Below are 23,877 nucleotides of genomic sequence, written 5' to 3' on the forward strand. Positions count from 1 at the left end.
GTAATTTTCAAGTTGAAATATTTGGCTGTTAAAGTTTATTACTTTATTCATCCTTATCCCCCTTGCATTATGGTGTTAATTTGTCCAACCTTGACTATATTCATATTTATTTTTTCATTGAATGACAATTTCTCCAACCATCTGACCAAACCATTTAAGTGCAATGTAACTTCTTATTCTAAAGTAAATGTTTAACAGGATATTTTTTTTTCTTCTTTTTTCTTAAAACCACTTCATGAATTAATTCACAAAGTTTGGTATATTCCTCCTGGGGAAAACAGTATATTGTTCTGACATTACAGCTTGTAATAATTAATTTTTTCTATTTAGAAAAGCAAATCACGGCCAATGACTGCATATATGTTGTGGTGTCAGGAAAACAGGAAGAAGATTGTTGCACAGAATCCAGTCATGGGTAAGTTACAGTTATAAACATAAGCAGATTTGCATTATAATACATAAAAAATTAAAGATAAGTCTGAACCTTATATTAACCACAAGTTTCACTGCCTAAATATCTGGTAGTTTTATGAAGGTTACAGTAATGATCCCAAAATTAATACAGATGAAAAGAAGATTAATGTACACAGGTACACTAAAAGAGTTGTTAATAATATAAAGTATAGAAACAAGTCTCATGTTGCAACCATTATGTTTGCCATAATAGAAACACTTCAAATCATATCTGAAATAAATCCTATATAGTCTGGATAACATAAAGTTAATCTGGAGAAGTTGGGACTGTCTGGTCTCAGAATGACCATCTCCCAGATTTTTGGCATATTAATGCAGCCATATTTGTTGAAGTTGGAAGATGTTTCATAACTGCAGGTTCTAAAAATAGTCTCTCAGACCTATGGCAATTTCTATGTAATACCTGGGTCTTTTTCCATTTTATTCTATCTGAAGGAGTATCCACAGCATGGTCTACCAGTCCAGACTTGTCATATACAGGTGATCACGGGCATAATTTTTGTGTTCTTCAAGGCAGGTGTTAACTGATCTACCAGTCTATCCAAAGTAGGCTAAACTACTAGCACAAGGCAACTTTAAACACTGCAGTATGTGCAAAAGGATGAAACTGATCTTCAGGATAATGGATGAAGGATTTGCTGTGGTCATGTATTTTGGTTGCAGGAGGAAGTGTGTGGGTGGGTTGGAAGAGGAAAGTGCATGCAGTATTTTATCTATTTTATAGGGGTTATAACAATTCGCTAAAAATTATTGCAAAGTTACTTTTAGCTCAGTTTCAAGAGCTGTGTCATTTGAACAAATAGCCCTGGGTCAGTGTGTAATTGTTTTGAGGATGCCATACTGTTGGGATGGGTGGTGATGTGATCACTTATGTGAATACCTTCCTGTATGTGTAGGTTTTCTATAAATGGAAAAGGATAATGAGCTATTAGGTAGTCATGTCACTAGTGTATCTAGAAAGGGGCGATAATTGTTACTTTCTTTTTCTGTCGTGCAGTTTATTTTAGGTTGTCGTTGCCCACACACACACACACACACACACTGGATTTGTGGGGGGGGCATGAGGCTGAATTAACACATCATCAGTATAGCAATGCCAAGCTATTGGTTTAAGTATGGCTGTGTTGAGTGCTTGGTTTCCAAAATGTTCTGTATAGAAGTTCGCTAGTGGAAAAGGAGGTGGGGAGAACCCATTGCAGTTCCATCTAGCTGTTTGTATATTTTTCCTTTCCATAAAAAATAACCAGAATAAATGTCAGAGAGAAAATGTAGTCAAAGATACATTAGTGAACATTGAAATGTACCTTTCAGTGTTCATTAATAACAGCCTGGAAAAGCAAAGCTATTTTGGTAATGGAGCTGCCCCTCTCTCTATCTATAAATCTAAAATCTATAAATTAAATTAATTTTGATTATTAATTTTGACATACCTGTGTGTATTTTTTGAAAGTAAGGATGACATAGCACTTGGAATGGGACCAACTGAGATGAGATAGTATATAATTAGAAGGGGTTGAATATGAAATACTGATAACTAAGCGTAGAAAATATTTAGCACATAGAAAAAAAAATTAAGCAAAGTATGAATTTAAAAGTACTTAAAGAACAACAACAAAAAAAATCTCTATACATGCCAAACCTCATGTATGCTGGTCGTTTCTTCTAAAACATTGTCATGTAACTTCTAAAAAGCAACATATCTAATTCCCATATATCCATAACATTTATACAGCCACAAAACATATCTTCAAATATTGCAAATATAAAATTATTTCCAACAACAAATTACATAACTTACTAGAACACAGAAATACTGGCTTAGACTAACATATTACTATCGCATAATGTTGTTATGATGTAAAGCCTCCCTCAGTATGCAGTACCTGTTATATTGAATCCACCATTTATTCTGTAATATCATGCCTAATTGAATATTATCAAGATTGCAATATTCCTATTCCAGATTACTCACTTTGCACCACTAAGTAAAAATACAAAAACACACTGCAAAAATTTCCACTCCTGAAACATCCTTACATGCAATACACACACACACCAGCAACTACAAAAATCCTACTAGTGAAATATCTTTACATGCAGTACAATCCAGACACAATCCTGAAATCCAGAAGGTCACCATTATTGACTTCCAAGAAAATATCAACCAAATCATGTTGCTCTGAATCCCTAGTGAGAACTATCCAATATGCCATAAATACAAAAAGACCCTACTACTGTCAGACCTTTGTACCAACTAAACAAAATAAATTACTTCCTCCTCCTCCTCCTCCTCCTCCCAACTCTTGAATCAACATAATTCCTCTTAATACATTGTTTCATAAAAACCACATGGCAAACTCACAGTTTTCTTTGTTCTACATTATTATTATTACTGTTATTATTACAGCAACCAGCAACATATTGAACTTGAAAATTATTTACAATCCCACATTCACAATGCACTTTGGCAATGTGTTCCACTGCTCCTATGTAAAAAATCTACTCCTCGCTCTTGTCTTCATATCTTTATGCAACTTCCAGGGATGGCCTCTTGTTCTTTATAAAGATAACATAGGCAGAGGTCTCTGCCATATATTATCTTTCCTCCTGTTCACCAAACTCTGCAATTTACATTCCCTCAACTGCTCTGCATAGCCAACAATCCAGTGTTCCTATATCACTGTAGTCATTCATCTCTGGATCCTCTGTAGTGTTTCCATATCACAAAGCACAGAAGGTGGATAAAATACAGTATGCAGCCTTATATTTTTGTACCCAAAAAGTAGCACCTAGTATTTATTAATATTAAAACTATAACCACACTCATTTGTCCAAGCTAAAAGTCTATTCAAATCTTACTGTAGAGAATTAACATTAGCAATACTCCTGATAATTCTGTCTAACTTTGCATTATCAGCAAACATTTGAAGATCCCCTGTCAATGCACATGAAATATCATTAACAAATAAGTTAAACAGTAGGGACCCATGAACAGAACCCTGATGTACACCACTGGTCACCTTCCCTTTCTGAGATACTGCTCCATCATATTTAGCTTGCTGGTATCATTCAGAAAGCCAATTTTTAATTCATGTAACTAATGATCCAATCCTAACTTCTGTAGCTTATGCACCAACTTGTCGTGTGTTAATCTGTCAAATGCCTTTGTAAAATCCAAAAATGTCTCTGTATATGAATCTTCCTTATTTAACATGCTTGTCATCTTATCATAAAATGCAAGCAGATTGTGAAAACAAACCTGCCCTTCGCATACCCATGCTGAACATCATAGAGAATCCTATATCTATCAACCCAATATGTTTTATACTCCTAACCAGTTTCTGTAGTTCCTTGACCACAACTGCAGATACAGTCTAGCCTATAAATGGAAAAAACTTCTATCCTAGAACTGAACTTGTCAAGTGCTACTATTCTGCCTTCTTTCCACTCCTGAAGAACCTTCCCTACTGCAAGACTTTCATTCAATAACCGAGTCAAGGGCATAGCTTGTTCTTTTGCACATTCCTTAACCATATGTATGATATGTTATCTATTCCCATTGCCTTATTAACATCTAACTTAAGGATGGTACAACATGACAAAATTTCATGCTGGTTGGGGCGTCGACCGGTTAAACAAGGCCCCCATTGTTTTCACCGGGGAACCAGGGTGAACAGCAAAAAGTCAGCTACTGGAACAAATCTGAAAAAACATCACCAGAGTTAAAGATCGGTACTATCAACATAAGAAGCCTGAATGGCAAAGAAATGGAGCTAGCTGAGGAATTAGATAAGTACCAGATCGACATTATAGGGGTGACTGAGACAAAAACTGGTGAGATCTTTCTGAGCAATAAATACAAAATGTTATATTCAGGCAATGACAATCAAGGAAAAGAAGGAGTAGCTATAGTATTCAACACTAAATAGGAGGCTAATCTTCATGAATGGCAAGCAATTTCAAGTAGAGTGATGTGGGCAAATATGAGAATGGGGAACTGGACAATGAGACTTATTTGTGCCTATGGTCCCACAGAAGATGCTACTAAGGTAGAAGTGGAGGAATGTTTTGAGGCTTTAGAGAAAGCAACTGACACAATGAAAAAGGAAAAGTTGGTCCTTGTTGGGGATCTAAATAGCAGAGTAGGAAATGATTGTCAGACATACAAAAATGTTTTGGGAAAATTTGGAGAAAAGAGCAAAGCTAATAATAATGGCAAATATCTGTAGGATTTCTGCTCAGGACATAGATTGGTTATTACTGACACCATGTTCCAACATAAAAATGTGCACAAATTCACATGGAGAGAAGAGGTAAGGAATAAGAAAAGTCTCATTGACTATGTTATTGTTGATAGTGATGTTTTCTCCCTGGTACAGAGGATTTGAAATTGGAAGTGATCACTATTTAGTCTTGAGCAGGATAAAATTGAATTTCATATTGAAAAGAATGACACGTAAGAAAGTTTTAAAGCGAATAAAAGTTGAGCAACTCTCAGATGTGAACTGTAGACTAAAATACACAAAGATTATTGAAGAAAAAATGAAAGAGTTTGAGAACAGGAATCAAACCTTGGAGATTCAGTGGCAAACCTTGAAGAAAGCCCTGATTGATTCAGCTAGAAAGGCATGTGGTGAAGTTGTCTGCAAGGATAGAAAAATTAGAACTCCATGGTGGACACAGGAAGTTAAAGAGGCAGTGATGGAAAAGAAGAAAGCATATCAAAAGTTCCTGTCAAATAAGATAGCTTGTGCTCTTAGAGAATACAGAGACAAATGTAAGAAAGCTAAACACTGTATAAAACTAGCTAAACAAAAGTCATGGGAGGACTTTGGCAAGAACATAGAAAATAAATATCAAGAAGGTGGCAAAATATTTTAAAGGTTATTGAAGAAGCTTACAAATGGAGAAAAGAGTACTGTAAAAGGAGTTAGAGATGATAAAGGTGACATGAAAATGGGAAAAAAAGATATCCTTGAAGTATGGAGTAATTACTTCGAGAAATTGCTAAATGAAACAAGCAGTGATAGCACAGTGGTAAAAAACACTCAGCAGGCATACAGTCAGGAATACATATCCATACTTGAAGTAGAAAAAGCCATCAAAGGCTTGAAATGTGGAAAGGCAGCAGGAGTGGATGATATTTGACCAGAAATGCTGAAGTATGGTGGTATAAAAGTCTTGCAGTGGCTGCACTGCATAGTTTAGAAAGCCTGGACAGAGGGACGAATTCCCGATGATTGGAGTAGAGCTCTCATAGTACCCATATGTAAAAAGGGAAATAAAACTGAAATGAGAATTACGGAGGTATTTCCCTACTGAGTGTTCCTGGTAAGATATATGCAAGAATACCTGAGAAACTGTTGAGAAGAATTGTAGAAGAAAAGCTTGGTGAAGAACAAGCTGGATTCCGGTCAAATAGAGACTGTCAGGATCAGATCTTCACTTTACGACAAATAGTGGAGAAATCATGGGAATATAACAAAGATCTCTGTTTGAATTTTGTAGATCTGGAAAATGCATATGATAAGGTGCCAAGAGAGAAGCTATTCAATATGCTACAGTTATATGGTGTGAATGGAGCATTATATCAAGCAATACTTAGTCTTTGTTTGAGTTGTAAGTCAGCAGTTAGAATCGAAGAAAGTACAGGAAGATGGTTTGATGTTTAATCTGGTGTGAGACAAGGATGTACATTATCCCCTCTGTTATTCATTATCTGTATGGATCACATTATGAAGGAAAGTGTATTAAACATGATATCAAAATTAGAGATGTTAATGTCAGCTCTTTGCTTTATGCGGTGGATGTTATACATATCAATAAATCCACTACGAGTCTGCAAGATTCCTTGACTAAATTGAATAACTGTTGTAATAGATATGGTATGAAGGTCAGCAATAAAAAGACAATGAAAATAGGTAGAATCGTTGAAAATGTCAACTGCATTGTGAACAGAGAACCTTTGGAACAAGTAAAACATTTCACCTACTTAGGCACAATTTTTAGTGAAGATGGTAAATTAAATATGGGAATAGACAATAGAATCAATAAAGCTGGTATGGTGGGAAGTCAATTGAATAAATTCATATGGAATAAGAGAGAAATTAGTTGGAACACTAAATTAGCTGTATACAAGACAGTGTTGTTCAAACCAGTTTTAACTTATGGATCTGAGAGCTGGGTCAGAAGTAAAACACATGACCAAAAACTAGAGACCGCAGATATGAGAGTCCTGAGAAAGATTAGAGGCGTGAACAGATGGCATTAATGGCAATATCATATTAAAAATGAGGATATTAGGAAAGAACTTGACATTGTCAGCATCCAGGAATGCATTAGAAGAGCTAATCTCAAGTGGTATGAGCATTTAAACAGAATGGGCGAGGAAAGATTGGCAAAACAAGTGTTTTCTGCTAGGTTGGCAGGAAAACGACCCAGAGGAAGACCAAGATATAGGTGGTTTGATAGGGTACAAAGTGCCCTAGACGACAGAAATATAAGATCTGATAATATTGGAGTCTTGACAAGTAACAGACTGATTTGGAGGAAAATTGTCAATAGGAAGTTAGTAATGATGTAAATTTTTCATGTAGTACTATAATATCCTGTACACCCCGTTGAGAGTACATGGTAGGAATTTGATGATGATGATGAACTTAAGGAACAAGTAATAAAGCTGATTCTTTCACCTCCTTCCTCTAATATTTGCCTCCCTTTTGCATGTTGCATGACATCATTTACACCAACATGATATACACTGATGAAATGCTCTTTAAAAAACTCCACTGTGGCCACTTTGCTACCATAACTATCCATCATTGTTACCCTTTCATAATTATTCTTCCTCTTGCTTGCCACATAGCAGAAGAATTCCTTTGGATTATCTTTGACCTGATCTGCCAATCTCTTCTCATATTCTACTTTTTTTTTTTTTACTATGCTTGTCACCTTTCTGGCCTGCAGTTTATATTCATCATGTATCTGTTCACCACAAACCGTCTTACTTCCATTATATCCTCTTTTGTCACATTGCCTGCTTGATTTCACTGTTCACCCATCTTACTCCTAATCTATTTATTTGCTTAATAAATCAGGTATGCAGTAATGCAATGATTGTATCATATACTGCTTTATCATTTCTCATGCACTGTCAACATCTTTTCTACACAGCTTATCAACATAATATATTGATACTTGGTGACTAGGGAGCTTCTCATAATTACCTACCGTATAGTTTTAGGTATATACCTTCTTGATGACCTTTCTGAACATATACCAGTAATTCATGTTTACTATCTCCAGCAAGTGGCAGTGTTTATACCTTATTCACAACCACATCTTGTGAGAATATCACCAAATCCAACACCCTAAAACCTTGTGTTGTTTCCATCACAATTGGCTTAAGATAGTTATCCCTCAGAAATTCAATAAATTTGCTCTCCTTCTTTTCATACACTATCTCTTCCTTCTATAATTTTCTATAATTAAAATCTCCCATTGGGATCACCTTCCTTTTACTGGCCCAACTAATTTGTCTAAACATTTCACAATTAGTGTTCTCCACATTCCCTGGTCTATAACAGCACATCCTATTAGATATATTTATAATCTACCTTGTCTGTATCCTACCTTTTAGTTAAATAATTAGTCATGGAAAGTAAGATAACAATCTTTATATATAAATTTATATTTGTTTAGGGGTTGGTTAGAATGTTTCAGATTCCATCTTGCTTCATGAAACATATACCACTTGCTTCTCATTAAGCATACAACATTCTCACAAATAGTTGAAAGTTTTTTTCAACTTGGTTATAAATTAAATTAAAGATGGCAAGAAATTATACTCTGTTTAATCCTTTAACAAGCATAAGCAAATGACATTTGCATGTGAAGTATCATCACAACTAGGCTACTTATTTATAGAGACTAATGACTTCACATTAATTGGCTTCATATACACAGCTGAAAGGATGTTTGCTTTGCATTATGGGAAGGACCTTGCTAGCATTGATGAGACTTCAGTAAATTTAAAAATTGGTTTGGGTAGTGGCCCTTCTCATAATGCATAGCATTATACATACTCAGAAGGATGTGTGCTTTGCACTTTCCACACCTTACCACAGGCAATGCATTCCACTCATCAAGGCAATTAATCCAAAGTCATTAACCTCTATATACAAGAAGTTTAATCGTGAAGATAATTGAGGCACAAACTTTCTTTGCTTACACTTATTATTAACATCTGACCTCCGTGGAATCAAAGGACTTATTGTTGGAGGTCTATACTCTCTCATGCAAAAAAAAAAAAAAAAATTATTGAACTATACCTTAAACCAATTAACACCTCACCACACTTTCAGGCAATGCATTCCAATCACTCTCCCAATGTCATTAACGTGCAAATTAAACAATAATGGTCCCAAAACAGATCCCTATGGCACTTCGCTAGTGACCTTCCTCTTTTGGGATACCACTACTTCATACACCCCTGCTGATATCTGTCAATCAGCTATCCAACTCACTAGTCTGTTATCTAATCCCAACTGTTTCAGTTTAGTTACTAGCTTGTCATGTGGCAGTCTATCAAAGGCCTTTGAAAAATCCAAGTACACCACCATATATGCATCTCCTTTATTGAGTGAATTTGTCATCTTGTTGTAATACTTAATCAGATTGCTGATGAAACATGACCTCCTTCTCCTAACAAATTCGTGCTGACCATCATCTTATCTTCCTTTTACCTTGCGGTGTCGAGGGTTTATTAATCATCAGACCTCAAACCGTTCACAAGATAAGGTGGTCAGCCCTATGCCCCGGTGTATCCTATGTCCGTAGTATTGAATTCTCAAGGCCAGTTTGCCTGCTTTGCGGGATGAAAAACCCCAGGATAAACTGGGGGGAAAAACCCTACTGTCCACGCCAAAGACTTGCTAACTTCACTGTGGCTGAGGGAGATCCTTCAGCTCCTCATGTCTCCGACAGGAATCAAACCTAGGACACTCCTTCCCCAAACATATGGTTGCAAAGCACACGGCCATTAGGCTAACCATCGTAAAGAATACTAATATTATCAACCCACTTCTGAATCCTATTCTTCACCAACTTTCCTAACATCTTAACAGCAACCCAAAACACAAGATTGATCTATAATTTGTAGCCTCAGTCTTATTCCATCCTTTGTGAAGTGGAACAATTTTTCCCCTTTTTAAACAAGTCACCATTAATTCCATAGAGCATTGTCTCACTACATGTGGTGATACACTATCATGATCTGTTGCCTCATTAACATTAACGTTTTTTTTTCATGTAGGACTATCATATCCTGTACACCCCTCGAGGGTACATGGCAGGAATTTGATGATGATGATGATGATTATAAAAGTTCTCATATGATTGGTTGCAACCCAGGTGATCACTTCATGGTCATGCTAACCAACTGGGTAAAAATTAGACACTCCATTCAGAATCACATCCTCTGATGATATAACCAGATCTAAGACTCTTAACCCTCATGTGCCCTCCATTACATACTGCCTAATATTGTTTGTTGTCTCTTAAGAACTCAAGAAATTCATTCTTCTCCTTATTCCCTAATGCTATCTCTTCATTCCAATCAATATTGCCATAATTGAAATCACCCACAATGACAAAACCTTTCACTTGCTCACTAAGCCACTATACATGTCTTTGTCTCCAACTTCTACATTCCCTGGCCCATAGCAACGCTCACCAAATATTTCATTCTTTGAACCTCCACTCACATCATACTGCTTCAAAACCACTGCCACATTTTTCACCTTCTTTCTCTATCTCAATCGTGTGCAGACATAATTCCCCTGCTATCATCATCAGCACCATCATTAAAACATGAAAACCATCATATCTCTTTATTTTATTTCTTGTCAAGATGTCATTCTCATCCAACTATGTTTCACTGATTCCAGCTATTTTCAGACACATAAACTCAATCAGTACAACAGTTTCATCTTCTTTATTTCTGGTACTCCTGGCATTTTTAAATAACAATTCAATTCTTGGTTTATAGCCAGTCCTATTCATTCTGCCCCCCCCCCCCCCAATTTGTGACTCACTTGCTCCTGTCTGCTCACCTTCTGTCTCTTCCCCCCCTCCCCCGAAAAGTATTCCAGGTCATTCCATTCCTGTACTGACTATCCATATACCTGTATTCATTACTACTTTCAGAATCCACTCTCCTTACACTGCATCAGCCTAACTTCACTGACCCGCCCTGTTTCCCTCTCCATCCTGCATTCCTGTTCTCACATTCTCATCTCCATTCACAACCACACCAGTCTCACTTGGTCCACTTTCCTGATTATTCACATTATCCCTGACTTCCTGATTCCTTGTTTGCATCCAGCAGCAACCTTTCCAAATGACTCACTTCAAAACCATTCAGATGCAGTGCATCGCTCTTTCCATTCATCCCTCAAACTGATTCCACACATTCACAAACCACTACTTTCTCTTTACATATTTCCACTAATGTTCCATTCAAGATCTTCGCTCTCTGCCACAACTCATCATTGTCATACTTGGGTAACACATAAACTACCCTTCCTAATACACTGTTTGTCTTTCATCCTCTTCAATAAATTAATATCAGATTTTTAATAATAATTAGTAATATTAATTATTAAATATTAATATTATAAATTATCAAAAATTATTATTAATATTAATTATTATTAAATGAATAACAAAATAATTGTAATTTCTTGGCCATCTTTAATTTTATTTTCACTAATATATGAAATCTTGATACATTATGCTGTCCTTCAGTGTTAATTTCATATTTCCTTATTGGAGAGTAGATAAAGATTCATATACAAACTTTTCCAAGATTGTTGTCTTGACAGAATTTAACTCAATACTTTTTTTTTTTTCCTCCTTTCCAGCTCTCCTCCTCCTCTCTTGCTTACTCAGTTTGCTGGTTAGCATTCTGGTTACTCAGAGAAAGTTGTTCTAAAAACTCTTAACTAATGCATATGTCCATTACCAAGATTCAAAGCAAAACTCAAGTTAAAAAAAATTGCTGCCATTACCACAGTGCTTGCACATTGTAATAGTGTATGTCATAAGAACACTACTGTGAACAAGCATACAATAATATATATGTAATGTTATTTCTATAAAATCCTTAATGATTACTACATACTGTAAGCAAGTAGACTATTTACATATGGTTTGTATGGCTACTGCTTAGCCATTGGTAGTTCAGGTAATATGCTAAACATACAATTGCATTAATAAATGCAAACAAATACATATATATTTTTAAATTATTTTATCATATATAACTAAACTTAAATCTTATTTATGAAATTTTCTCAGTATATAATACAGTAAAAATGAACATAAATCAATTATGTTAGATTTTTACACTATTCTGTTGATCCCAACTTCACACGTATTAGTTTTTCATTTCCACTTTTAAAGGACATAATTCTTCTGCTATCATTAACAGCATGTCCTCTCCTCTCTCCACCTTCCTGTCCTTTCAGAAAATTCTGTATCCCTTCATTTCTAGTCCTGACAGTATAGCCTCCTCAGATAATCAAGTTTCACTTACACCAATCATACTGGTTTGATCATTGTTACAAACCTAGCATCTTTATTTCTCACTCCATACAATCCTCTGTATATTAGTACAAACATAACAATTCTCCACTCTTGGAGACAGTCCTATCAAATACCATCCCTATATGCTCTGGCTACTATAGTACACCTCTCTCTTTTTCAATCTAACCATCCCTGTTTCCCTGATCCCAAATGATTTTCATTCATATTCCTTTCATTCCCAATGTTTTTGCACTGCAATCACTCTGCCTAGCTATAATCACTTCCTCACCTTTATACCCATCTTCTACCTGTCCTTCCATAACTTGCTTCAGAATCTTTCTCTAACTTTTACCCATGCTAATTTTATCTGGGTGCTGTGTACTCTTAGCAAATAACAGTCACTCTAAATATCCAACACCAAACCCATTCAAATACATTCCATCAGCTTTAAACTATTCCAACTTCCCATCATATTCACTCCATACATTCACAAATTGCACGCCCTTTGCCTGACACAGTTCAGCCATCTCTTGTCATTCAGTATCATTTCTTCCCTTCTCAGTTCAGTGTTATATCTGGACAACACACTAACCACTTTCCCAACAACACTATTATCTTTCACGTACTGCAACTATCATCATTAAATTCCTGATATATACCCTAAAGGGGGTCTGCAATAACTTAAATCCATTTCCATATTCCTTGTTCTTACCACCCAAATCATTTGTATCTACCACTAATTCTGATGCTAGTTCCTCCCTTCCGTGCAAAGCATCAGATATTCATTTCAATGTGGCATCTGGAAGACATGTCTTATATACCTTATTATTCACCACACTTTTAATGATCAAATCTTCATACAAAACCATTCTATCAGCCTTTGATACTTGCTTCCTCCTCCTCTTGATCTTCCTCTCATTCACATCAGTCCGTTGCTTCTTTAGATATTCAATTTCCTCTTTATTTTCATCAATTCTTGCCTGAGGTCTATTGCTTCAATTCCATTATCATCATTGCCAGCACTTTTATTTTCTGATTACTTCTGGTGATGCTGTTTGTCTTGTTTTTGGAATGCTCTAGTTCTGTCATTGTGCATTTCACACACTGAAATGCATTCCTTCTTCTCGTTTAACATAACAATCCATAAATCTTTCACATTTTTTGACACATACATATCCACTGCAAAAAATCAAAAAAACTCAATGTCTGATTTGAAGCCTTCTGGGCTGCTATGCACTTCCTTACTACCACCAATTTTCTAACATTAACTAGCACATTAAGCCAAATAACATCAACAACTGAGCCAACAAAATTAAAATCACAATGCCACAGTACACTGCCTATATCCAGTCTAGCTCTTACACAAAAAAAAGCATACAATATAATTAAATTAAAAAAAAAACTTAACACCATTAATGAAACAGCCAGCACATCATCATGTTGCTGCTTGCCTTGATTTGGTCACTTACAGATTTGAACTTCTGTCCAAATGGCTTCCATTTGGACAGAAGACAAGTTTTCTGCTGTTGATCTTCATGAAGTTAGATTTGGATTTGCTGATGGTTGTTTTGCATTTATTGTGTGCTTCAGAATAGATTGAGTATGAAGCTGAGATTCTTGTTGCAAGCCACCTGTGTTATTACCACCCTGAATTTTTTCCTCAACTGCTTACATACACTTCTTTTAAACACTGCTCACAAAGTGGACAAGAATTTTGGGCAGAATGGAGGCCTTCATCCCAATGAAGATAATTTCTGTCACTTTCCCAGACCAAATGTTTGTATCAGTAGAGCAGAAGCAGTAGTGTGACCATGCAAAGGAAGAGTAGAAATATCAGAGGTCTACCCACTTAGCACCTTTGTCACTACAGAGGTGCAAAGTGAAACAACCTGCGATACCTCTGCCAAAGGACACAAAGTTTGCAGTTAACTTGATGGAGAACATTCTCTAAGAAAGGAAACTTACATAGAATGAGTTACCAAGAGTCACCTCTACAGAGCATCTGGAAGGAGAACAAAATCAAAATTAAAATTTAAAAAAAAGATCAAGAATATTTGGGTATATGAAGAGGGTTATCAGGAATTTGGATAGGTAGATGTATGATTTGTGTTATTGTTTAGGTTATTGTTTATAACAAAAACTTTCATATCTAGTCTAGCTTGGATAATGATGGAAGAGGAGAGCCATTGAAGTTGTAAATGTTAAGGTCACCTAGAAATGTGACTTCACTATTTGAGATTGCAGAAATTCAAGTGTGGTGAATAGGAAGATGAAGTGATCAGAGTGGTATCAGGAGTTTAAAGGCTGGTGATAGCAGGTGAATGTTACTGAATGGGGGTAAGGAAACTTTGAGCTAGAAGAGGTTGAAAACAAAGGATTCTAAATTAATCCGTCATTCTCTGACAAGCAGTACCGAATCTCACAGAAGAACAAGTGCCACCCTTGTTGCACAGGTGCCACAAGAATAAAATTTGAAGAGAGAACACTTTTCGCCATTAGACATAGTGATCTGAGAGAAAACCAAGAATTTTCTCTTAGGTCATCCACTCAGGTTTGCTTAGAATCCTTAGTGCCAAACCCTATCAGACACCTTGGAAATGTCAAGCACAGTAGCATAGCACAAGTTTCTGCAAACCTTTCCATGCATGTGTCCAGAGGTGTGTGTTCTAAGTGAGGAGATCTCCTATGGATGATCTTGATTGGCAAAATCCATATTGTTGGTTACTGATTAGTTAACAGTTCCTCAGGCATTGAAGAAGTTAATTGTTGATGGCATTCTTCATTACTTTAAACAGTACTGAAGTAAGAACAGTAGGTCAATAGTTTGAAGGTTTGGAATTTGTTGTATATGTGCTTGCTTCCATATTGTAGGGTGGATGCCAGCTGAGTATAATCTAGTTATAGATGATAAAGATTAGTTGCGAGTCCGGGAGTCTGGTTCTGATGGAATCCCACCAACTGTGGGATTCCATCAGAACCAGAATCTGATTTGGTATCTGTGTTTTTTCATGATTCCTCAGATCACAAGAGGCATGCAATGCAATGATCTAGGTAAAAGAGGAAGGTTGTTTGTCTTGGTCATCTATTCTGGAATGAGTTGGATGATAAGAATGATGACAGAAAGTCACCTTTATCTTTAGGTGATGTTGCAGTACTACCATCTGGGGTATAAAGAGGTAGAAGCACATATAAATATATCTGGTCATCCCAAAAGTAATGTCATTTTTTATACTGAACTTGTTCAAATGTGTCTTAGCTTGTCTAAACATGAATTTTTAAAGCTTTATAAGTACCACAGCCTCATTCTAAGGAATTCCACCTTGCAAGAACATCATAAGTTTTTGTTTAAATAACCCTTTATTACTATGGAGGTCACTGAAGAACACATCATGCTTTATGAGTTCAACAATGCTGTTAACACTGTAAAAAATGTGCAAGAAGTGTATGGCAATAATGTTTTGAATGTGTGAAAGTGCTAGCAATGGTTCCAAAAATTTCGACAAGGAGGGACTTGAACTTGAAAGACTCTCTCCCCTTTTTTTCTGGGTGCTCTGTCTCTCGATAATGATATGCTTGAAGCCACTATTGCAAGAAATGCCAATGCAATTGATTAGCAAAAAATCTTAATTCATTGTCCTTGACCACCCATCGCCATTTGCAAGAATTTGAAATAGTTTCTAAGCTTGGCAAGTGGGTTCCTCACGAACTGACAAACAACAATCGAAGAGAGCACATCAACATCTGCACTGCTCCTCATTCTCGAGAGGTTCGATCTCCATTTTTGAGTACCGGTGATGAAAAGTGCATACTTTACAAGAATGCTAAACACTGAAGTTAGTGGGTTCAGTGCTTCCCAAGTGTTGTGTGTTATTGGGCAGTATCTAATTTTATTGATGCTCCAATTAGAACAGGTTACATGTTGAACTACAAAGCTAGAAATTATGATAAACTTAGATGAATACTATCTTTGGTCCCATGGTATCAGTTACTGAATGGAAAAAATGTCAGCAATGCATGGGAATCCTTGAAAAAGTACTTAAATTATCTGAATGTATTCAGATATCGCCTCGTGTTCGAAGAATAAATAGGTTGGGAGTGAAATGGATGTGCGACCTTATTAAGCAAGAGATCACAAGTAGATGATGTGGAAAGAATATCATGAGAATAAGAGAGAAAGGAGTTATGAAATATATAATGCTCAGGCTGGAAAAGTATGAAAAGAAATTGGCCATGCAAGCTAAAGGCAATCCAAAAGAATTTTATCATTATGCCATAAGCAAAAGAAAGAACAAATGTGAAAAAATAACTTTATTGAATGCAGATGGTACTTTTAGTGTCGGAAGCTAATGAGATTGTTCAGTTAATGAGTGCTCACTTTGCTAAGATATATCAACTAAGTGTGTGCAACATGGTGCACAGTGCTACTGCTACATTGAATGAAGAGTTAGAGGTTCATGAAAATGAGGTTGAATAGCTGTTGCATAACCTGGATAAGAATTTGTCAATAGGGACAGTTGGAATATCATCCCATTTGTTAAAGGAATGTTCAGTTGAATTGGCTAGGCCTTTCTCATGTTTGTATAACTTGAGTCTCAGCTGAAGAATGATACCATAAGAATGGAAGGAATGTATGATAGTTCCATTATACAAGGTTGGTGTAAAAAGTGATGTGCCTAACTATTGACCTATCAGTATCTCTGGGGTGGTAGTGAAGATTTTAGAGAAGTTGATAAAAACTCGCATGCAGAAATGGGTAGACAAACAAGCTATACTCTGCAAGGAGCAGCATGGGTTTACTAAAGGAAGGTCATGTTTTAGCAATTTGCTCATATTTTATAGCAAGATTACAGCTGAGTTGGATAAAGGGAATGGATACACTATGTTGGATTTTTCTAAGGCATTTAATAGGATACCACACTGCATAAACTGGAGAATATGGGATAGGAATATAAACTCTTGACTTGGATCAGGGGGGACAATTGACAGACAGATAACAAAAAGTGGTATACAGTCAGAGTGAATCTGCCAGGTTTAAGATGACCAGTGGTGTACCTCATGGTTCGGTCCTTGGGCCATTATTGTTCAATCTATACATTAATGACATCAGGCAGGATCTAACATCAGATGTGCAATTGTTTGCCGATGATGCAAAGATAGGTGGGGCAATCAGGGATGCTACTGATATTCCGCACTTACAAAATGATTTGAATAGGCTGTGGACAATTTGGGAAAACGAAAATGGCTGTCAGTTTAATGTTAGTAAGTGTGAAGTTATGCACTTTGGCATGATGAGATTTCCAGTGGCATATTACATTAGCTGGGTTATGCTACAAGAAACTAAGGAGATAAGGGATCGTGGCATATTGGTGGATAGGAATTTGAAGTTCAAAGGTCACATAGCAAAAGTTGCAAATGCAACGCAGAGGATAATTGCAATGTTGAAGTGAACCTTTACATTTAAGGATAAGGAAGTCATTTTGTCTCTTTTTAAGGCTTTGATAAGACCACACACACACACACACCTGAATTATTGTGCTCCAATTTGGTCTCCCAGATTCCAAGGAGATAAAGAAACTGTGGAAGGAGTGCAAAGAAGAGTTACAAAGATTATATCTGGATAATGGGATTTAGATTATGAGGACAGATTGTGAGGATCACAGACTAACAGGAGAAAGATGGGTGATATGATAGAGGTCTGTAAACTTTTGAATGGGTGTTATAGGATATTGTCTGATGAAAATTTTCATTATATGAAAGGTGGGGAGAGAACACAGGGGGACATCCATGGAAGTTAAGTTTGTTCACAGTCAAAAAAAAGGGGTAAGAGCTAGGTTTTTCTCTCATAGAGCAGTGCATCTAGTGTGAATGGATTTAAGGGAAGATGTGACAGCTGGTTTGGGTGATTTATAGCCTCCCTCAATAAGTACTTGACTCCCTTCAGATCTAAGATAATAATATACGTGATTAAATTAGCGAGTGATTTATCTTTTATATCCTTTCAAAACTTAAATGCAAAAAATGACTACTTTTAGGATGACCTAATATATAGCCTCCTGTCTTTTTTAACAGATTTTTCTGCTATTAGTAAGAAAATGGGAGAGGTTTGGCAATCATTACCAGATAAAGAAAAAATGGTGAGTATTATTTCATAATAATTTTTTAAGCATAATTTTTAAATATTCAAATCTGTAGATTTAAAAAAATAGAATGGGATATGTAGCATCTTAGAACTTTATCTTTTTGCCATTGATTTATATTTTCATTTTAGTCAATATGGTTTAGGTGGACTTTAGAATTTTCCTTACATAGTTGTGAACATTTTTATTCCCTTCAAGGTGAGAAAAAAAATAATGTGTATGAAGCAGAAAAATGAGGTTCATTAAAAAAAAAAAAGTATATATATATATATAAACATACACACACACACACACACACACACTGGCAAGTTGGAAAGCTATTAGTGTTCATTACATCCATTACTTTTGTGATGGATGAGAAGTTATCTTACAAAAATATGAAATATGAAAACAAGGGCTTTTAAAAATAAAAGTTCTTTTCTTCTTATTATTATCATTTTATTTATTTTTGTCATTTTTGCCAATTTCCAAGGAATTGAAATTCTTCAATTCCCCCATTTCTGTACAAAAAAATTAATTTGGACATGAGTGTTGAGTATTTTTAAATCAGAGGTGGGGAAAGAATTACTTTCTTTACATGAGGAAGTTTTATTTTACATAGTAGAAATAGAATGTTTTGTTTCATATAGTAAAAATAGAAATGTCTTGTCATTTCATTTCATGATATGCTGTGATTCATGGATACTGAAGACTCCTTCTGCCAGTGGTGGAAGGAGTCTTCAGTATATTATTCTGTGCCACTTTTGCTCCTGCATTGATAAGGCAAAATTCTGGAAACAAAGGTAATGTAGATACATTCTTACTCTCCTGCTTTTGAACTCATTTGCTTTTCTTTCCAGATACCAGGCATTATAGTATGCTTGGCGATGAGTGGGGAAAAATTGACAATGAATACAAAACAAATCGATATGAATTCCTTGCTTTCAGGTTCATTAGAGATCCACACAAGATCTCAATCAAATCTTGCTTCGTTTAAATATAAACAAAAGACAAGACACATACTTGAATCATATTTCATCTCATCCTTCCTCACTGTTCATTCAACTGATGAGTATCTAGTCTGGAAAATATTACTTTCTTTTCTTAAGATAAGAGATGTATCAACTTGTGTGTGTGTGTGTGTGTACACACATGCAGAGGGGAGGGGGATGAGGAAGTCAGCCTTCAGTTTGGTTCACCTGAATATCATCATGGAAGCTGTTAGTCTGTCTCTTAAGTAGAGGTTCTCTCCATGAACTTACCACTTGTGGTTATTGAATGTTGCATGTAATTTTTTTTATGTTAATCTCATCCACAACAGTTTCAAAAACTGTGACACATTTTAATACAAAGGTGGTCTTAGATAACATTACCTTTTTCAAACACCACTTCACACCTTTAATAAGCAGGTTTGGGTCCCACACTAGGAAATCATCTAATTGCTGTTGTTGAATAAGTGATACAATATATCCTCTCCCTTTGATGATGGAAGTTGTATTGTATTATCACTTAGTCTCTTTCAGGATGTCATCCACAAAACTACTGTAGAAGAGGCAGAATCAGGATGTGTGTGATAGAGTTATTGGAATGAATCTGTGAAAGAGATTCATAGTTATGAGATTGTTCTCTTCCAAATAGCATCAAGACTTTTTAGGGAGGCTTCTGATGCATAACTCCTAATGTGTGAACAGGATACCAAGGCTACATAATTTGAGATTCATGTAGTGGTAGCAGTTTATTCAGACAAGTCTGATCTGATGAAATAGTATGTGATTGATACACTGATCTCATTGCTAATTTTGGGTGAGGACAGTCTCTTCAACTTTTGATAATGTCTACATCTCTAACCAAGTGTGATTCTCTTGGTTGACATAATTTCTTCACAAACATCATTTCTATAGTCTCCAGGAAGCATGGTGTTCTTTTCTGCTTGAGACACTTCTCACCTATATTCCACTTGCTACATTATGCAAATCCTGCTCTTAAAATACTGTTCTCACATTTAGGTTTGTGCGCCAAAGCCTTTGTAAATGTTCTTGATTCTATCTAAAAGAGGACATTCCAGTTAATTGATGACACCCTCCCATGAGCTCACTTCATCTCCTTCTCAATGATGTTCTGTCACAGAGACTACCATATGATGATCACTCATCTGAGGGACTATCCTTAACTATAAATTTGACTTGTATGGTCATATTTATAGTTAAGGATAGGCACAGTAGCAAATCCTAATATTCTCCATTGGAATGATAGTATGAGTTCTCAATCACTATCTACTGAGAACAAATGAAGATGTTTAAATTGCTTTTATCTGAGAGTTTACTTCTAATTGTTAATGCAAGTAGGATAGACTTAAAATGGCTCCTTTGTCAGTTCTTATGACGCCTGACTTAATATATGATTATCTGTCAGATTGCAATTCAGATATAAAGTCCTTTCAGCCCCTTGTTGACTTTGGTAAAATTTACATTGTATACTAATTTCAGCCTCCATATTGACTCACATGTCAGATGATATCAGAATTTTGATATCATATCATCATAAGTTAGGAGGGAGTGGCACTCACCTTTATGTTACTGCTCTTGTGCTGAAATGTGCATGTAGTGGTGAGCTGTGTCTTTTGTATGCCCAAAGTGTTTTAATGGATTGTGCCATTGACCTGTATGTTCTTTTTTTTTAAGGTTACACAGTGGTCAGCATTCATTGTAAAGAATTTATGAAGACAAAAACATACATATGCATAAGACACAAGCTACATGACATTACACAAAAGTAAGATAAATTTAAATACTTTGTTAATTATTTACCCTAGTCTGACCTCTGGTGAAAAATAAAAAAATAAAAAATTATACATAAATATAAATTCATTAACAAACTAAAATAATTTTTTATACATATAAGTATAATGATATACATCATCATCATCATCATCATGCTTTTCAAGGATTTAGACCTAGAGTGGTCTCTTCCAGACTTAGAAGTCATCATTGAATCTTTTTAGAAGATGTCCTGGTTTTCTTTACCCTAATGGTTTGTAATTTAAGGCTTGTTTTAATAATCTTTCTGTTTTCATTCTTTCAGCGTGTTCCATCCATTTACGTTTATATTTTTTAATTTTTTTTATTACTGATTCCTGGTTTAATTCTTTCATAATTTGCAATTTTTCTCATAAACTTCATTTCAGCTGTTATTAATCTTTGTATGTCTTTTTTTTTTTTGTTTTTGTTTTATTGCCCAGATTTCGCTTCCATGCAATAGGACTGGTAGGGCTAATGTATTGTGTACTTTTAGTCTGGTTTGTTTTTGAACTAGGTTAGGTTTAAATTATACCTGTTATTTTTATACATATATAAAAAATTATTAAAAAACTAAATAAAAATAAAGTTTTATAGTGGAACTAAATGAAAGAAATCTTTACAGTCCTCTTATATTAAAGTTTTCTTGTGTTGGGGGGGTTCTGCCATCATGTTCTGGATGCTATATGTTGCTGATGGGTCCTCCAGATTCTTGGAATTACCGATCCATCATTCTTGTTTAGATTTGGATGATGTTTCAGCATTTCACAGGCTTCCTGGAATTTTCTTTCAAAACAAGCTTTGGTGCACTGTAGGGACTTGGTACTTTCCAGTTGATTCTGTGACATGTTTGAAGTGCATAGTCTGACAGGCATGTTTTACCCTATGTGGGGTATGTTGCAGGTGTACTGAATTTTGTAAACTCCTGGGTGGAGAAAGGGGATCTTTGTATGAGCTGAATATACTTTTTAATTTTGCAGGATGTTTGAAGGTTTCCTTAATGTTGTATTTATTTTTTCTGATATCCCCCTAATGCATGGTATGGTTATGGCATTCTTGTATATTGCTTGTAATGCTAGTATTGTCAGTCGTCATCCAGGGGTCAGATAATTGAAGTGTTGAAGGTAAGACAAATGGTGAATTACTGTAGTACTGTGAGTGAACTAACTCCAGGTTGCTCTAATAAAAATATAAATATTTTTATTAGAAAATTAAAAAAAATATTAAAAAAATAATAAAAATCAAACATTGTACTTTTCCTGCCACAGCCTCAAATAAGCAGGATAATAGTCTCCTGTCAGCTAATGAAAATCACCTCTTTTCTAAAAGATGTTGCTTAGTCTTGATATCTTTCCCTCCATTTTGGAATCTGATTACCAACTTTATTGAAAATCAGAAGCTATTCCATAAGGACAGGTGAAGAGTGTTAATTAAACTTGGAGAAGTTGTCTGCAGGGAGAGAAAAATAAGAATGCCATGGTGGAAACAAGAAGTTAACACATTCGCTGCCACGCTACTTTGGCATGGTCTGTTCCCCTACGCCGAGCAGTTTTACTTCTTCAAGGTCAGTACGATAATCTCGTTACCGGAGGTAAACGTCCTACGAGTATACTCGTAGTTGGCTTGTACAGAGCACATACGTTCTATGAGAATACACTGTTTTGATGCTAGCCCCACAAGCCAAGCATTTTCACTTCTTCAAGGTCACTACAATAATCTCGTTCCCGGCGGTAAGCGTCATACGAGTATACTCGTAGCTGGCTTGTGAAGCAGGTTTACCCACTACGAGTATACTCGTAGTTGGCAGCGAACGTGTTAAAGAAGAAAGCATACTGCAAGTTCTTAGAAAATGTCCTAAAAGAGAAATTAGCTAAACAGAAGTCATGAGAAGACTTTGGTAAGAAAAGCAGGAAGGTGGCAAAATGTTCTGGAGGCTATTGAAAAAGATTAGAAACAGAAGATAGAGTACTGTAAAAGGAATTAAAGATGATACTGGTAATATGAAAACTGAAGATATGGATATCCTACATGTCTGGAATAATTACTTTAAAAAACTATTAAATGAAACAAGCACAGTGACAAAACACAGTAGCAGAAAATTTTCATGAGGAATGCAAACAGGAGTACATAAATTTATCATGAAATAGAAAGAAAGCTGCAGTAGATGATATGTGTACCATTAGGAAGGCATGTAACTAAGGTGTACAGAAGGGTAAACTATTGTTCTTTTCCTTTTCCATCGTAAACTGGATTCTTGGACGTTTTTCCATCTGACATCTTAGTGCATAATTCAAAGAGCCTGTCCAGAAGGACAAATGCCAGGTGATTGGAGAAGTTGAATGTGAGAAATGCAGAGGAATTTCTCTATTAAGTGTAAAATGGTTTGATGTAAAATCATGGGTAAGACAAGGATGCACATTTTCTCCATTCTTATTTATGTATATGGATCATCACATTATGAAAGAAAGTGGCATTAGACTTGATATTGGAATTGACAAACGTATCTTTTCTTCATGCAGATAATGGTGTATCCCTATACACATCTAGTGCAAGTCTCCAAGATTCTCTAACTAAATTGAATAGCAGCTGTAACAAATATGAAAATTAGTAATAAAAAGAAAAACCATGAAAATAGGTAGAAACTTTGAACACATCAACTGTTCTGAATGGAGAGCCTGTAGAACAAGTGAAATTTTCACTATTTAGGCACAGTTTTTAGTGAAGATGGCAAGTTAAATCTGGAAATAGACAAAGAATAAGCAAAGCATGGTGGGTAGCCAGCTGAATAAATTTATATGGAATAAAAGAGAAATTAGCCCAAAACACTAAACTTGTATACTAATCAGTATACAAGACTGTGTTCAAACCAGTTTTAAGTTCTGGATCTGAAAGTTGGATTAGAAATA

General features: G+C 35.6%; 1 protein-coding gene across 3 annotated transcripts in view; it reads left to right on the plus strand.

Moving 5' to 3' along the window:
- The window catches only part of LOC150108582 (uncharacterized), a 97,775-nt gene that overhangs the window by 51,718 nt on the left and 22,180 nt on the right, over positions 1–23,877 (plus strand). For all 3 annotated transcript variants that reach the window (XM_090390870.1, XM_090390869.1, XM_090390871.1), the window contains exons 5-6: positions 331–415; positions 18,130–18,194. In XM_090390870.1, the coding sequence (XP_090246996.1) occupies positions 331–415; positions 18,130–18,194 (150 nt within the window). The remainder of the gene's footprint in view (positions 1–330; positions 416–18,129; positions 18,195–23,877) is intronic.

Source organism: Typopeltis vanoorti, chromosome 3, assembly GCF_054136105.1.
Source record: "Typopeltis vanoorti isolate ZY-2024b chromosome 3, IOZ_Tvanoo_1.0, whole genome shotgun sequence".
NCBI classification, from domain to species: domain Eukaryota; kingdom Metazoa; phylum Arthropoda; class Arachnida; order Uropygi; family Thelyphonidae; genus Typopeltis; species Typopeltis vanoorti.